Source organism: Amphiprion ocellaris, chromosome 6, assembly GCF_022539595.1.
Source record: "Amphiprion ocellaris isolate individual 3 ecotype Okinawa chromosome 6, ASM2253959v1, whole genome shotgun sequence".
NCBI lineage: Eukaryota > Metazoa > Chordata > Actinopteri > Pomacentridae > Amphiprion > Amphiprion ocellaris.
This window is the reverse complement of record NC_072771.1, coordinates 29,719,562-29,737,546: the sequence shown is the minus strand read 5'-3', so window position 1 is coordinate 29,737,546 and position 17,985 is coordinate 29,719,562. Positions and strand designations below refer to the sequence as shown.

The 17,985-nt window shown below is 39.1% G+C and overlaps 2 protein-coding genes across 2 annotated transcripts in view; both read right to left on the bottom strand.

Moving 5' to 3' along the window:
- Positions 1–6,399, bottom strand: part of ghra (growth hormone receptor a) — a 28,592-nt gene extending 22,193 nt beyond the window's left edge. The window contains exon 1 of the mRNA XM_023280933.3: positions 5,964–6,399. The gene's annotated coding sequence lies outside the window, so the exon portion shown is untranslated. The remainder of the gene's footprint in view (positions 1–5,963) is intronic.
- A 5,604-nt stretch (positions 6,400–12,003) lies between these two features.
- fbxo4 (F-box protein 4) lies at positions 12,004–17,458 on the bottom strand. The gene is made up of 7 exons (XM_023280924.3): positions 17,222–17,458; positions 15,300–15,574; positions 14,997–15,217; positions 14,454–14,529; positions 14,195–14,367; positions 13,852–14,078; positions 12,004–13,756 (listed from the first exon to the last, which is right to left on the bottom strand). The coding sequence occupies exons 1-7, from the start codon at positions 17,378–17,380 to the stop codon at positions 13,664–13,666; spliced, it is 1,224 nt and encodes a 407-aa protein (XP_023136692.2). The 5' UTR covers positions 17,381–17,458; the 3' UTR covers positions 12,004–13,663.
- Positions 17,459–17,985: the final 527 nt, after the last annotated feature.

The window sequence follows — 17,985 nt, the reverse complement described above, 5'->3', positions numbered from 1 at the left end:
CACAATCTCTCAGACCTGAATGTCTCCCTCTCTCTCCATCTTTTACAATCTTCAATCAATCAGTTTTATCTTCTAGCTAAAACTAAAGCACCATTAAAATGGCAAACTTGACAAGGCTCCAATCAGCGCTTTGAGATCATTTTTCAAAATAATTCCTCTGACCTCGTTTAACTTGATGGAACTTCTTTTTCCCCATATTATCTTTTCTTTCAAAGTCTAGCATTCTTTCATCAGAGGGGGAAACACAGTGTGGTAATAGAGGGCCAAACAGCCCCTTCGCTCCAACATGTGGCCTCATGATAATCCTGACATCAGTCTCCCCCTTTCCTCATGTGAAAGCGTCTGTGAAAGCCCTGACAAGCCTGGTGCTTCATTTCCATCTCATACACATTTGTCCCTAATTTTTCTCCCTCTCCTGGCCAATTACAGACTCTGAGACTCACGGGAAGGGTTGCATGAGCCAATCAGAAAAGAGGGAGGCTCAGACCAAGCCTCCTGGGGTCCCTTGGTAAACATTGAAAGCCAGTGTGGTCAACCCTCCTCCCACTACCTCTGCCCTAAAATGCACACACACACACGCACACGCACACGCACACGCACACGCACATCTTGACTTGGCACCCCACGGCCAGCATCATGCCTCTCCCAAGCTTCCTCAAATCTTTGTTAATCATCACTGTTTGTTCAGAAGGAGCTGACAAGGGAGGGGGGCCAGGAAGTTAGAAGTAGATGGGGTGGTGGTAGAAGGGTGAAGCCAAAGAAAAAGAAAGGTTAAGGGGTGAGAGGTCACACCATTTCAGTCCCTTCCATAACTGCAGATGGAAAGCAGGGACTCTCTCTCTCACACAGAGTGATGTTGCAAACAATAAGTTCAATCTGAGGTTCCTCCAAAGCAGAGAACAGAAGAACTTTGTAGTCTGCACTAAGATGATCTGTGTTCATTACGCTTTTTGCTTTTCTCTCCAAAAAGCTAATAGACAATATTCAGCCTATGCCCAGAATTTTCTTATTTATGTTATTTCTTTGTGCATATTTCTGAGGTGAGGAAGGTGAAAGTTCAACATTGCGACGAAAATAACGTGGCCATTCAGAAACACAAATATTCTTTTATCTAATTTGTAAGATTAGATCTCAGACAAGGTGGGTGTTTTATTTACTTAGTTATTTTCAATGTGGAAAGTGTTTCTAACTCCCATGAGGTGCATCAACTACTTCTTAAAAAGGAGTCCAAAACATTTTTAAAATTTTTTTTAAAAAAATGCAACACTTCAAAATAGAAAAAAAAAAATCTCATGGAAACAGCTATAGACTAGCAGCACTGCTCACATCTCCCTTGGCTCTTGCCTTGGTGGAATGATCCAGTCCCTGGATGCATTTACTGAACAAAGAGTCAGTATTGTGTCATGTCAGTATTCCACAGATCTTGTAGACTGTCGATAATAAAATTAAATAGTTACTCAAAATGTGCAATTCTGTAAATTTGCCATTGTACCAATAACATAATGTTTCTAAATATGGCTTATCTTGGCTTTTAAACAGCATCCAGTAAAGTTTTTGCACTGTTTTTAAGTGTGGTTCCACATTTCATTTGCATCATGCACAGGATACAGTTGCATGCATGCAGCTGAAGATACACAGTTCTGCACCTGATTTCACACTATTCAAGAAAACAGAGCAAAGAGGGAACAACAACCATGAAGAAGAACCAATAAATCTGGTTTTAAACGATACACAAGTCAAATATTTTTTACAAATGCCATTGCTAAAATACATTCTGCATGTAGACCTCCAGAATATGCCATTTTTGGCGAGGAACAGTGGAAGTAAACAAAACTTTGTCACCATAAATTAAATATACAGTTTTAAATAGTTCACATTGACATTAGTTTGTGACACTGATATTTTTATTTTTATTTATTCTAGTTCCTGTGAACTACAAGCTTAAACATTTACGTAACAATACTGTACATGACCATGACTATTTACTTGATAGAAAATCTGAAAAGCAAAAAAGAACAGTGGAGTGTGTGGATACTTGTTTTTATGTAAACCATTCACTTAAACACTGCCGTCGTGTATTCATTGACATGATAATATTTACCCTACAGACACACCATTACTCTTTTTGTTCGACTGATACATTTCCAATATTTTTCCATTTTGCTGAGGCCTCTAGAGTGAAGCTACAGCTATAAATGTTGTGCATCTGAAGTATGCATTTAGACCAACATGGAAATATACAGAATAAAAACATTCACATTAGCCTTTCTTCGACTTCAGAGGTTTTAGGATCCACTCAAGACTTTGTATGCATTAGTGTGAACATAATGCAAACCATAAGTGTGTCTGATCTCTCACTCTCACTATCCATTCTTCATCAGTCTTTGATTCCTTTCTTCAGCCCCCCTCTTTCACAGCAGTCTATCTATTACTACAAATACCCTGATGCTCAAAGCTCAGCGCTGGAGCCCACATCTCACTAGGCTACATTAGGGTGAAAAGGAGAATCAAAGGAAGACGTGAATCCATTTGGTATGACCTTGTTAATTACTTTAGAATCAGTCAGTGAATTACTGGCTAAGCCCTCATGACAAAGTCCCAAGCTATTCAGGGTTAATCAAGGAAAGACTGACAAAAATCCAACCAAAGGCAATCAACTATAATCATGGGATAAAGACCGTATGAATGAGTGCGTGACTCTACAGGGCATCTTTAACGGGAGGGAAATCTGCAGAGAAGGGCAAAGAACAAGTACTTTGTGTGTCAGATTTAAGAAATGACATTATCACATGTAGAGCTTCTGACAAGTTGAAGACTGAATTTTTAGACCCAATGCACTTTGCAAAATAGCTACAGAAAGAATAAGCAAAGGAAAATCTGGTGCTTGGAGCTGCGTGGGTTACTTTGAAACATTGACAATAGTTGATCTCATCAAGTCAGTGTCCTGAAAATGTTGTTTTTCCATACTGGTTTTTCTTGACTGTTAAATGTGCTTAAATCACTGAAGAACAAATTCACATAATAAAATGGCAACTGCAACTTCTATAGAATGAGACGAGTGAACATAAACATCCAAATACGTGTCATTTAACTAAGTGATAACATAAAGGACCCTTCACTTACTGAACACTCTGCCTCAACTAGGTGAACTTTGTGACAGTATAGCAACCATAAAACAGAATTTTTTTAAAACACTGTTTTAATGATTACCTTTTTACACAATCGCTTCAAAATAAGGTTGGCGAGTACACAAAGTGCTCTAAGGTCCACTGTTGCATCTTTCAATTATTACACAATCAGGCAAATGGATTTTTTGCCCCGAAATCCTCCTGTCCTCTTCACGACCAGCCTCTTTCTTTGAAATAAACATTTGAGTAAACGTACCATTTCAACACAAGCCTGCATGTTACACCAGACACTAGTAAAAATTAGTTCACATTGCCTGAGCCACTCAGACAAGAGTCCAGGCCTAAATAACTGCAGCAAAAACCTGCTCCTGCCTAATAGGCCTTGGACTGTTAGATGTATTTTCTCTGATTTACTAACCTGTATACATGCACAGATACATGTTTGTATGTGTGTTTGTGGAGAGGCTATATGCATTGACACAGTATGCATTTTTAACCTGCACACATATTTGTTAGTGTGTGCTCTCCACCATTCAGATATGTCTACTGGATGGCTCTAATGTCTCCTACTCTTATTTCATAAGAGAGTGTGGAAAACTCAGAGTCAGCACACTGGCATGAGAAGAGCCTCTGCTGGAAGCAGATCAGGTCACACATCTGCAAACCCCGCTTACGGCTGTGTGTGCGGGAGGCTAGAGAGGCAAAGAGTGGGTGTTTGTGTGTATGTGCGTGCATGTGTGTATGAATAAAATCACGTGTGCGTGTATCGGAGCGCGTACAAGCACAGTAAAGAGCACAAGCAACGGACAGAACCCAGCAGAGAAAATGTGCTACACAGATCTGAAGATTGATCTTTGTGGAAAATGTCTGCTTTGCATAATTGCAAGCTGTGTTTGTGCACGCACAGGCATGCAAGGTATTAAAACCAATAGCTGCAAAGTATGATTTTGCCCCAAAACTCAAGCTTTTCATCTGTTCTGCCCGATATTGGGAAAATTGCCAGTTGTCGTAATTGGTCATTGACGAAACTGAAAATCACATGAAGTAATCTAGATTTAGGCTCTAAAGATTAGTCTACTTTGAATGGTACACATTTATGTGATTTTGATGAAAATAAAAAAAATAAACAAAAGTCTCCATCTATCCACCTGTTGTTTGGACTAAGTACAGATGTGCAGCATGTACCTCTCTAATTCACTCTAAATGTGCTGTTTCTCTCTGTATGTCACTCTCACACACACACACACACACACACACACACACACACACACACACACACACACACACACACACACACACACACACACACACACACACACACACACACACACACACACACGCACACACACACCCTGACAGCCATCTCTGACGACAAGGTGCACATAGATGTGTATAAAATCTAATGGTTTTCAGAGTGCTGTTGAGCTGTCAAAGGCAATACTGCTGTACTTAATGTTGTGTGTGGTGTGCAGCAACAGTGAGAGGAAACTGATGAAACTAATGTCTCTTAAAACTACTCGCCTCATCTATTAAAATGTCTCTTCAGCTACCTGGTGGATGCTACTGGATAAGTGCTGCCATTTTGCAGGGCCCTCATCATGTTTTTTCTCCAAATGATCCAACAGTAAATCCCATTTAACATGGTTCAGCTATATTCAGACTCAACAGGGGAAAAAATAATCTTCTAGATAAAATAATGATCCCGCTAGTAATTGCAAAACCTGTATTGCCAAAACTGCAGATTGCTATAAAATTAATGATCTATAGGTCCACAGTGGGCACAGTGGGGTGTGCTTCTTAATTAAAGCAGTAAAGGAGGACAAGTTTCTGTATTAGTACAAAAGTCAACTTCTAAATAAAGAGCAAACAAGCAGAGAAAAGAAGCTTGACAACTGGCCATTGCAGATGATCATAACTGGGAAAATATACAACAAACAGTCTCTCAAACTTCTCTTAGGATGGGATTGATTTTGCCTGGATGAATCAGTCGATCTCTGCAGGGTGCAAACACTTTATGGAAGGTCAAATTAGTTAACACTGCTTGAAAAAAAATCAATCAGTGAAATCAGTTATCCAGTAGGAGTCCTGATGATTAAATGATTCCTTCTAATATTCCGCAACTTTCTCAATTCCTACTGTCACGCTGCTGTTTTTGGATTACTGCTGAAAGCAAATGAACACTTAAACGGAATCATTATCGGTGGATTATCACATCAAAATACTTCCTCCGAATGCCATGCATCTATAGCAATATATCAACTGGCACAAAACTTTTAAAGTCAGGGACCAAATTCACAAAGGGATTTCTATCCATGCAAAGATTAAGACAAAATCAAGCACCTCTGCAGCATTTCAGTGTGTGCTGGGTTCAGATTAAGCCCATAACTTAGTCAGTATAGAGCCTGTTCTCCTTTTTAATGACAATTACCAGCTCCAATTAACAGAAAAGAAAACACTAATCAGGTAAGTCTACATCCGTGAGAGCCACTCATGGCTGTCACTGCTTCATCCTATCCCACGCTGTCCAGCTGCGTAAGCAACACAAAGTTGCAGAGGAATTTTTACACAACCTCAACTTTCTGCGTTCCTAATGCAGCCCTTTAGGAAAAGTGAGCACTGTGCATTGCAGTAGGTTAGGCGTAATTATTACTAATCATTTGTCCAAAAATAAAGAAAACACAACGAAAATTGTGCAACGAGTAGCTTGATGTGTTTATAAAAAAAAAAAAAAAAAAAAAAAGCTTCGAGTTGCTGCTCGGTTACAGCTGCATAAACTGCGAAACATGAAGGAAAACGACACGTTGCGCTCTTTCAAAGAAACATAAAGCAACTTACTTTGTACGAAGTGTCGGAAAACTGCAAAGAGATCGACTTTTCAGAGGCTGGTCATCTGATGGCCAGCAGGGCTCGAGTCCTGCTTCTTCACTTCAGCCTGCTCCGCCCGAGGAAGACCTCTCCTCTCCGATCAGGATTTCCACATCGCCCAGGCACAGGATCGGTCGGCTGCTGTGCGCTTTCCTGCTCGAGAGATTGTTGCTCTATTCGCCGCTGAAGTTCATCATGTGTAGCCCTGCTTGGAAGAGGGGAATAAACACACACACTGCGTAGCTGAGGCACAGAAACTGTGTGTGTGTTTCACATGGCGGTGAAGCGCCCTCATCCGCCAACAATCCTCTGCGCTCTGAGGACCTCAGAGGGGACAGACGGGGAGAAGGACTGCCGGGACAAAGTTCCAAAATAAACCCCTCGAGTAAGACAGTGCAGGCTGACACCACTTCTGATGAGCTTAGGTGCACTAGCAGGCTAACATAGACGTTTTATTGGGCTTTTTTTTGGTTGTTATTGGAGAGAGAATCATGGCTCCACATTAAGCTGCAGTTTAATCATTGTCATTGATTTAAAGAGTTTAAATGCGTAAGGTGTGACGCTGAAGCCGCAAAGTGAGGATAAAAAGCAAGAGTATAAGAAACACAATATTTTATATTTTATTTTATTTTACACAATATTTATTTGTGTCTTGTTAGGGCGATTAACTTGTATTAACTCGGAAAGTTCGCATTTTTGAAGTCTTCTTGCATCTTTTTAAAAATATTTTTTATTATTTATTTTTTGGTTTACTGTATGGGAACAAATGGACCCAAATTATTTATCTATCTATCTATCTATCTATCTATCTATCTATCTATCTATCTATCTATCTATCTATCTATCTATCTATCTATACATACATATATATATATGGCTGATAAAATTTGGGAGTCCATTTGCTCCCATACAGTAAACCAAAAAATAAAAAATACACAAAAATACAAAAGACCTCAAAAATTGTCAGTATATATATATATATATATATATATATATATATATATATATATATATATATATATATATATATATATATATATATATACTATTTTATTTTATTTTATTTTATTTACGCTGGAGGCATATTACACCCCCATTTCCTGCACTCCTATTGAGATCTCCTTCTAATAAGTGGGTGCCTGTGTGGCCTCACGTGGAGGGTCCACTAGAGAAGTGACGCCACGAGAGACTCGCTCAGAATTTCAGCGTCTTTGAGTTTTTGGAAAAGCGCTTTATAAATAAAATTTATTATTATTATTTATTATTAGAATTTCAGCTGTCAATGGATCTACACCCCCCTACACAGCAGCTAACCAGTTAGTATGGACGCCCCGCCTCAACACGTGAGCGCAAAAAAACACACCCAGCTGTTGCTGCTGGCTTGCAGTTTTTTTTCTTTCCTTCGCACAAACTGCACGTATGTAAGCTCTGCCTGCCTGCGTGGATCCTGCGATTGATTTTCTTGTCAGGATTTGCAATCGATGATCAATCCCAAAGCAAACATTCATCAATGTACACAAAGATCAATGAACCTTATTTAAGCCAAATTCTTTCTTTTTTGCAGAGCTGCATCATGGCACATATCTTCACCTACACATGATGATGTTTGGTTATATGTCATCCTATAAAGCTGAGTTAACCTTTGCTCTAAAATCACAGGCTTAATAGCTTGTAGCCTCTAAAAGTCTACATCCTATTCATATGCAGATGAGAAAACTGAAAGAGGTTAAAGGTAGCAGCATGTTTGACTGTAAACACAAACAAAAACAGTGAGACAAACTGTGAGAGGAGGACTGGGTGCCTTTGTTTCCTTCATCCCATTACATTTTTCTTCCCTGCCAATGCACTAATGCAGAGTTGACATAATTTGTGATGTGATGGGAAAGAAATGGAATTGGCCCATCTGCACTGAGCACAGCCGTCCTTGTATTTTTATATCCCTGTCCCTTTCTCATTTACAGGGTCCACAAGTTATGGCTGGGCTTTTCCAAGTCCTCCAAAGTGCAGTGCAACATAAAAACACTCGATGAGACACCAGGGCTGCTCTCAGGCTGCATAAATACTATAAATTATAGCTTGTGGCACAGAGAGTAAAGCTAGAAGTGAGGTAAATTTAATGAGGTTGAAGTGATATGTGCACACAAATTTCTATACCTTATTCCATTATTAAACAAAAGATGAATACAGGTAGGTGTGCTCTAATTTGCTTAATTTCACCACATTAATTACAGAACAGAAAAAAAACACTTGCACATAATTTGTATTATATCGCCACTGGACTTGTGACTTATGCACCAGAGAGCTCCGATTGGAGGAGAGTGGGGGCGTCCAGTGAATTAGTTCCCTTGTTATTGAATCATGTGGACTTATGTTGTATTGAATGTGACAACAGAACAATGCATCTGGCCCACAGACTGATGCCACTGTGAATGCACCACAGAGCTGGAACTGTGTCCCCAAAGCTCTCTGTGGGATGTTTGGTGACTGCTCTGGTCTTCGTCTTTGCAGCAGCTATGAAAATGATATCGTTTTTGAGTAATTTTGTCTATCATTTGTCAATAGAGCCGCCTAGTTTTTATGCATGAACTGCTGCGGTTTGAGATCACTAACTACTTCAGTCTGAAAGTAATTTGCACCACGGATTTCTTTCTTGACGCATGCAGTGGTTTTAAGTGATCCAACTTGAGTGATTTTGTCCATGACTCTGCCCTGCCATTCTAGTAGAGTCACAAATGTAACAAAATAATTCTTGTCAAAGGAAAGGCTGACATTATTCTGTAATTCTGTGTTAAAATATATATATATATATATATCATGCCAAATCCAACAATGCATTATTTAGACTGCATGTACTTTCCACTTTCCCCAGTCTGTGGTGCTCAGTCCCAAGATTATGGGTTGAGACGGAAATCTTTTTCATTTTAAACAAAGGCTATATCATTTCCTAAAATAGCAGGGAAATGTAGTTTTCAACAGTCCAACTGAAGTAAATGGTGCATTTCTTGGGGACTGTCTTCTGTGGTGGATTTAGTATGTCAGTGATATTTACAGCAGGGGTTAGTGTATATAAAACCAGTAAAAGAAAAACACAATGTGCATTCAATGTCTCACACAGTATATCGATTTGGCTCATTTACGTGTAAAGACATACAGCTACGGTACTTTGTTTTGTTGCCTTTTCTATTTCCAGAGAACTTTTTAAAATTATCTTCAGAACTGAGGAATGGATTGCTATTTTTGATGCCTTTTTTGACAGTTGTTCCACAAAAGTGTTTGATTTTCAGTTTTTGAGCCACCTAGCTGAGTTGCTTCAGGCAACGTAAGTCACAGCCGTATTCCTATAATTGGTTTTCTTCAATAGCCATGTAATTTGTGTTTCGCTGTCTGTTTTTGTTTCGCACCTAATGAAAGAGTGCCCTTTGTGTCATCCCCCTGCAAGTCAACTTTAATGCATTTAATGCAGTTTCACATCAAAGTGTGGCCATTTGCAGCTATGTCAGGTCCTCGCTGCCTATCGGATTAGGACATGGCTACAGGGGGAACACTTGAACATGTGCGAACACATGCACGCACGTGTACATACACATAAAGAATAACAGCAAATATATGAATGAATCACTGTGCTCCTCCTTAACGCAGTCCTGCTGACAGGCTCAAAGTGATTCACAAATAATTCACCATTAATACTTCTGAACCCCAATCTAATATTCCAACTCCCTAACCTGCCATATATATGACAGCAGGAGGTCGGTGGGACGGATGCAGTGAAGTGGGCAGGAAATTGAAGTGAATTGGCAAGATTGTATGGGATGAGTAAGCTCCGCAGACTATCAGCATGAGAGCCCCACCATGTGCAAAACAACACAATTAAGAGGAACGCTTAGCCTAATCACTGAATGCATCATGCAAATGATGTTTTTTTTTTCAATGCCTACTTTATTCTCGGCTGTTATCATAGAATACAAATTAGGGACTTAACTGTAATGAAAGGAGGAGAGAGTGAAGAAGAGGGACTGCAGAACACAGAGAGAGTGCTATTAAACAGAGAAGTTGGAGAATGACAGTGGATTTAAATCTGTGAGCTGCATTCAGAGTCAAGTTAATCAGATCTACAGTGGTTACGCCGTTCTCAACTTTGCATGTGTGCGTTTACTTGTATTGTTGTATCTACTCTCCCTCTGCAATGTGTGCATTGACAGTGTTTGATTAGGACAAATTAACTGGATTCAATAAATACAACAGACTTGGAACATCCAAATGCACTTTCAACAAAATCCTAATAGAGTAACAGCTGTTGCAGAATTATGGGTTTAGGTTGTAAAACTGTTGCTTTTAGTGTTTCCATTTAAGCCTGTTTTCATGTAGGTACAGAGAAACTGCTTTTCAAAAATAGGCACGCAATGAAATCCTTATTTTGATCTAATTCCACTGCGAATACTTATTTTAAAAAAAGAGCCACTTACTTTGGAGTTTCACTACCTGGTAAATGTGCTTCTCAAAATTCAGTGTTTGACGCCGAAAAGCTGAATGTAAACCAAGTTAAACAAGGCCATTGCTGGAAATACTATATGTCTGACTGCAAGTCAACTTAGGTTTCATTGAGCAGGAAAAACCTCGGGGAATATATAGGAAATACCTCTGCCAAAACATTCGTCATGTTACATAAGTAAATAAGCTGCATATGAAATACTGAGGATTATTTTTTTCTTGGCGCATAAAGAACACTATTAACTGCATTTCAACAAAGTCTGTTTCACGCACACAGATACAAATCTCTACAACTTGGCATCACACAGAGTTTAAATCACAGATTTGGACCTCTTGTGTGTACACAGTATTTTTACCACATTCATTCTGGTGTCTCTAATACACGTCTTACACGCATGGTGTGCTTCAACCGTCCTCGTAATGTTGAATGTGTCTGTAAACTGTCTTAGGTCAGTAAATAGGGGCTTCTCCTTCATGACATCAAATCCCAGAGGCCCATTGTGATTGTGGAAGACAAGAGGCAGCTGGATGTCTGTTTTTCATTCAGCGGTTCTACAACATGGCTCAGGATCCTCCCCCACTGAACTCCAACCACCATTATGTAGGGATATGTGCTAATGGTTCACAGTCTGCGGTCTAAATAAACAAACCTTGAAAATATCCTTTAATATCCTGACTGCAAAAACACAGTAATACAGTTTCTTTTCTATCTCTCAGCTCCTTCACTTCTTCACTGATTTAGACTGTAACCACACACATTCATGCACATACTTTTCTGATGTGGTCCACCTTCATCGTCTGTATACGCAAGCGCACGCACGCATGCACACACGCACGCACGCACGCACGCACGCACACGCACACGCACACGCACACGCACACGCACACACACACACACACACGCACACGCACACATTGTAGGTAAATAACTATGAAGTGAAGACCAAAGAGAGAGACATCCTGTTTACAGAGAACAGAGAGGTATGTAGAGATAAGAAATCAGGGTCCGTCTGTCTCTCTCTCTCTCAGAAACACACAAATCCCACAGATGCACCACACACAGCCACCGACTCTTCCATCATCTCTCTAAAAATAAATATCACCAGGATAAAAAAAAATGATTCAATCTCCGCTTCACCAGTGTTCAGCTTAGCTTAATGCACCCAAATTGCACCAATCATGGTCTTTTTATATAACTGTATATGTATAAAAATGACTGCTGAGACTGAGGAACCTTTTGATGGAAAGGCCTAGTGGATGGGGGGCATACTTTTGCCAATGATTTGGTGGTTACCTAGGGACTAGAACGAAAGAGCATCACTGAAGCCCATTATCTTTCATGTCTTACATGCTGAAAAAATTATTCTATTGTTGTCATTACAGCATGTGAACACTACCACCAGGGACACTGAAAACAGGTGGTAATTTTCAGATCGCAAACACAACTTTAACACGTTAGGAGAGAGATGTGATGATTGTATTACACTGGAATTTAGATTTAGTAAACCAACACATACAAAAGTAGACATGAACAGTGTTATTATAATTTCCATACAGTATGAACCAGAATGGGGAAGCCAGTGCAATTTTCATCCTTACCACACATGAAAGTAGCAGATATGGATTTTCAGACATTGTAGAAATGGCCATCATCTGAATTATCTGTGGGAGACAGCTTTGTAATAACCTTTATGGTGTGGAAATCCATATGTCTGCCTGGGGACATTTCAAAGCTGTGTTTGAACCTGGTTGTGTCTTTGCACAGCTTTACATTGGGAGATGTAAAGCTTTGTTGCACTTTGTATGTCATTGAAAACTTAATGCACTGTGTGTTTGGCATGTTAGCAATCAACTATTAAGATCTTTAAAATACAAAAGTAAATAGAAATAATCAAACTCAGTTGGAAATGCAGCACTGACAGTAGCCAAGCAATGAGTCACACAGCTACTTAAAAGCACTGCCTGATGGTAGAAACCAAATATCCTTACATGCTTGCTGATATTCAGATGTAGATTACCTGCTTGATGTCAAAGAAAATAACTGAAATTTAACACACAAAATGAACAAAAAGGAAATAGCGTCTACTGCTCATATGATTTGAAGAAAAAAATATTTGCATTAGACAGAATTGAGAATTATTTAAAAGCAGTTAACTGAATATTTAACAAACATCTGAATATGTGGCTCAATCTGATAAGAAAAATGTGCAATTCTGAAACCATTTGTAGAGCAAAGTACTTGTACAACAAATAAAAGACGTAAACAACGTTGAAAAAGTATCTGTCATTCAAAAGAACAAAATCTTCATTGCATTAACAAAATATTTTTATAAAGTACATATATTAAATTGCTTGTAATATAACTTAACTCGAAAAGTCATTCCTTTATAGTAAATGTGTGCAAATCATTTGATGAAAAGGCAGCATCTGTAAGTTACAGAGGACGACTTTTTTGGAGGGATTGTTGGCACATAATCCTACATTTAAAATAGTTTTTTGTATGTAATTATAATTCTAATAAAACATTGAAAATAGGTCGCAAAAGTGTCTAAAATTTGCAAAATCAATCTGTTTTAAACAACTGGACAACCTGACCCATTAGCACCTCACCATGCCATGTCATGATGTGCATAAATTACAGTAGCATGTATATATATCCGTAAGAGCTTAACATGTAAACATTTTACTGTAAGGTGGTAATAAATTGGATCAAAGTGTGGATTTCACAGCATTTTTACTTTTCTATTTCTGCACCAGAGCCTGTTTTTCTGTGTCTTCCTGCTTTTCTGTGGTCCTTCAGCCATAAAAATGATTGTTATTACAGCATCAACCATTAATTGCCCTGCTATAGGGCAGAAAATAGTGTTCAACAAAAGTTGTGGGTACTCCAAGGCTCACATGTGTTTGTATAACCTTCTGGCCTGCTATAATTATGTTGTATTGATCCTTCTGTAAATACTAACATGTTAGATGGACCTGATTAATAACAGCTATCAACCCAGTTCCTTTTCTGCTCATGCACTTCATTAAATTCCACGGGCAGCGGTCCAGTCCAGAAACATTCAGAGCGTGCGTGGTACACATTACTCAGAAAATACCGTAGTGTGTATTGGTGTCAGGAGGATGTAGCAATGTGTTCTCTGGATTCAATTCATCTGGCAGCAACAGCAGTAGTCAGGAAACTAGCTACCATAGAGTTTGACTCCCGAACATCTCAGCAACCAGGAAATGCCATCCAGAAGACCTGACAGAGATTCTGCAGCTGTGTCCTGCACCTGATCATGAAAAAGGAAAACAGGTTGAAAATCTCTACAAACTAGATGGATGTAAAAGCATTTTAGCTGATCAACAACAAGCTCCAAGAGATTACCATCCAGCGGTTCGACAGCTGGGGTAGACCGAGTCTCTTTGCCATTTCAACGCAAGGAGTTCGACACCTGGTGCTGAGTCCGTCTGTAACGTTTTGCTGGCCAGTTGTTTGAGCTGGTTCTGAAGGTTCTCTGGAGATACAGGAGAGCACCAGCAGAGGCCTGGATGTGGGAGCACCAGCACAGTTCACCACAGCACGAAGCTGGACCACCTCTGATATCCCTTCCCCTGTGGAAGTCATGGATTATAATGCAAATGTTGTGTGCTGATTGATCAAAAACCAGTGTGACGTGGCAACAGCCGAGAACCAGGAGCAGCAACAACAAAAACACCTGTTATCTCACCTCTCCCAGGCTCTGCATTGGCTACGTAGATGAAACCATCCACCACCTGGCACACTTGACGGACCTGAGGAGCAGGACTGTAAACTGGGTCACCCGACTCATCATTTCCTTCAAAAGTAAAGAGTTTATTACTGATGCTCTGCTGCTGCACTCTGGCTCTTTCCCTCTCTGCCCTGCAGATACAAACACACAAATGTTATGAACGGTAGCTGTACTCACCATAATATGCTGGAAAATATAAGCAATTGGAATGGTTTACCTGTTGGTTGAATATAGAGTCAGAATATTAAATTTGTGTTGGTTGTTGAACATGTAACTGATCCCTGAGCCAACACCTAGAATAAAGAAGAAAACGTTGACCCTGGGTTTGGTTACATTCTTTTATGCTGAAAGTGACTAGCAAGACAGTGGGTCAGTACTGCCACCTAGTGATAGACAAATAAACTTGCAGTACGTAAGATACAAGTAAGATAATTGCTTTTTTCTCCTAATGCATCTCTTGATGCAGTCTGTGGGATTGAAATGCAATAATGTAATATTTTTATTAAAGCACCATTATAGTGGCTAAAGAAGAAGCCAGACTTTACAACTGACTTGGGAGGGCTTTGCCACACCAGAACTTGTTTTATGGCACTTATCCAGGTTGTTTTATCCTGACTAGATCCTTGCCTGTGTTGTATCTACTCTCAGATGTACGTTGCTTTGGACAAGCATCTCCTAAATGAAATTGTAGAACTGTAGTCACTGGGTTAATAATAATAAGACCCATCATTACGAGCACTGAACATCAGCGTTTTCTCACCATTTATCTGTCTGTGTGGAGTTCCTGACACAGGAAGAATATCTGGGGCATGCATGAGCCTCGTGACTAAAGAGACATCCAGCTGCTCCATGCCAGGGCCAAACATGGCATAACGTGGTTCAGACGAGGGCACCAGAGACTGAAGAAATGAGGTCACAACCTCATATGCCGGCCGCGAAGGAAGCCATTGTTTTCTGCAGGATGGGCAGCCTTTTAAGTATCTGTTGAGGCAAAAAAGGTGGTCAAAAAAACTCACTTGCTACCAGCTGACCTTGAAGCAGAAAAAGAGCTAACGATACCCACTCAGACATGCAGTCAAATTTCAGCTCCATCCCTCTCTCTTCCCCCTCTTCTCTATCGTCCAGGCTCTCATCTTCGCTGACTAAGGGTGCATCCAGCAGCTCCAGATTGGGCATGCTCACATGATCAATGGAGGACCAGTATGGCATGTCCCGCAGCAGGAAGTACCTCCACAGTAATGGATCCCTAACCATGGCCCTCCAGTACCGACTGGTGGCTCCCAGGCGGCAGATGTCCGCAGGAGATAGAAAGGTCATAATCAGGAAATGTACGTCCACCTTCAGGAGGAAGGAGATAGAAAATATTCTAATCCCTGTTTAATGCTGTTAACAACTCTATATTCTGATACGTCCTCACAAGACAACCTGGGTGCTATGTTTTAGTTTTAAGAATTTTGTGCCCATAAAAATGTCATTTCTAATTGAATTCCTAGTCGGAACAATTATCCACCACTGATGACAGATTAAGGCTAAGTGCTGATCAAGAACAGGCAAGAGATGGAGGCAGGGAGCAAACTGTGAACAATCAATAACATCAACATCTGTATAATCAATGGCCTTCAGCCTTTATTCTTCACTGGGATTGCACTTCATCACTGGTGCAAGAGATATACAAAACCTTTAGGCCAGTTGAGTAAAACTAGTATTTCAACAATGTGAAAATACTCTTGATAGTAAAGGCATTGCATATAAAATGGTACCGATATTATACTGTAGATTTCTTATTATTCACACCTCAATGTGTTTGAACAAGATATGCTTTTTCCTTTGCTTAGCTTAGTTGCCATTGCCCCAAATAAATACAGGTTTCACTTTATGTAATGTTAAGTACTGTCCCCTGTAAAAAAGAAAAAAAAAGTGTAAATGTCTAAGGCACCTCTCCATTTAAAAAATGCATTTGGTAAGTAAACAATTTAATGACTATCGGAATCTACAATGGCAAAAAACATGACTAATATTGCAGGAAAACTACAATATTTTCTTGAAAAGTAGTCAGATAAATAAATTTAAGTCCATTCATATTAGAGACCTCAAGTTCCTCTGCTGCCTCAAAAATGTGAGTTAACTGCACTTACATTGATTCAATGGTTAAAAGTCATCTCATTAGTTGTACAACTAGCTGAGTTACATAAAATGAACTTGAAAATAACAAGTTCAAGTTAAGATATTAAGTTGAATCAACTTCTCACTTAGACAATAGTTGGCTTTCCTTTTACAAGTTTAAAAAGGTTCTTCCTCATTTAACTGACTTAATTTCATTGGTTGAGTGAACTCTTACCTGTTGAGTCATTCAACATTTTAAGTCAAAATGCCTTAATGTTATAAGAAGCCATGTTTTGACATTTAAAAGTGATCTGAAATGTTTGAAAAATAGAAGTTTTTATATATATATATATATATATGTGTGTGTGTGTGTGTGTGTGTGTGTCTGTGTGTGTGTGTGTGTGTGTCTGTGTGTCTGTGTGTGTGTGTGTGTGTGTGTAGTTGCATTAAGTTAACCAGGAAAGATAAGTTGATTTGATTAAATGTTTTGCAGTGTACAACGAATTGGCCATATAAGATATTTCGTTTTAAATCAACTGGGTTACTTCTCTAGGATGTGCTTTCACAAGATTACCGTTGCCAATTTTTCTGTTAGCTTAAAGTGCAAAGTTTCTCTGAATTCACCCAAAACCTGGACGTACATGTCAAATTAAGAAAAAACAACAGGGTAAATTACATTTTTTAATAGGAAAAGAAAACCATAACACGCACAATATTTAAAGCAGTTGTTGACCATTCTTACAGGGGAGCTTTAGTCTAATATTGCTCTATTTGGATGGCTGAGATGAACATAAACAGGTGTCAAAAAAATGTAAACACGCACAAACAGAGTAAGAGAAAATAACGCCAATGAACTGCCAACGAAAGCCCCATTTACTTTACCGGTAAGATGTCCAAAAATCCAGATTGTGCTTCGTCTTGTCCAGGATTTACAACAGGCACCAAGACATCTTTAGCAACTTTATCTGGAAAATATCGGTCTCTAAACCGTCTGAGGTTGCGAATTACTACAGACTCAAGTTGCTGAATCTTTTCTGCCATGATTTCAGATTTGTGAAATATTATGTAAATAACTATTAAATCACACTACTTAGAGCGAAATGACAACTAAGTCGACGTTTCCAGAGAATTTCCGGGCTCTGACGTTTCCCTATTTCTCATACTTCCTTGTTAGTGGCAGGAACGGGGCATTGTGGGTATTGAAGTTGCAAAACATTATGAAGCTGAAAACAAATATATGACGTATAAGGAGCTGTGTTGCATTTTTTTTTTCTTAAAACAAAGCGCGTGTTTATTGTCAACAAGGACATAAAAAACAGAAAATGATTTTTGTCCAAACAACACAGATTCTCTATTAATAGTTACACTATCAATGTTATCCAAGTGGCAGAAAAAAATGGAATTTGCAACAGATGGAAATACAAGTGGCATTACAAAGCTGGTATGAACAAACTTGAACGTACTTCAAATTGGTCATGAATACATTGTCAAACAGTTTTGAACACCTTTCTTTGCCGTTTTGTGCGTATATTTTATACACACATACATATATAATGTATATGCTATTATAATATATTAAAAGCATAACAAAATGGCAACAAAACAATAAATAAAATGTTAATGTGCAATGTCTCATTTCCAGCTGG

Excerpts from the sequence above, each read along its gene's own strand:
- fbxo4 (XM_023280924.3), bottom strand. The coding sequence starts at position 17,380 with ATGGCAGAAAAGATTCAGCAACTTGAGTCTGTAGTAATTCGCAACCTC. Across the intron at positions 15,575-17,221 it reads GATTTTTGGACATCTTACCG|GTGGACGTACATTTCCTGAT; the intron begins GTAAAGTAAATG and ends TTCCTCCTGAAG. Across the intron at positions 15,218-15,299 it reads AAATTTGACTGCATGTCTGA|ATACTTAAAAGGCTGCCCAT; the intron begins GTGGGTATCGTT and ends TTGCCTCAACAG.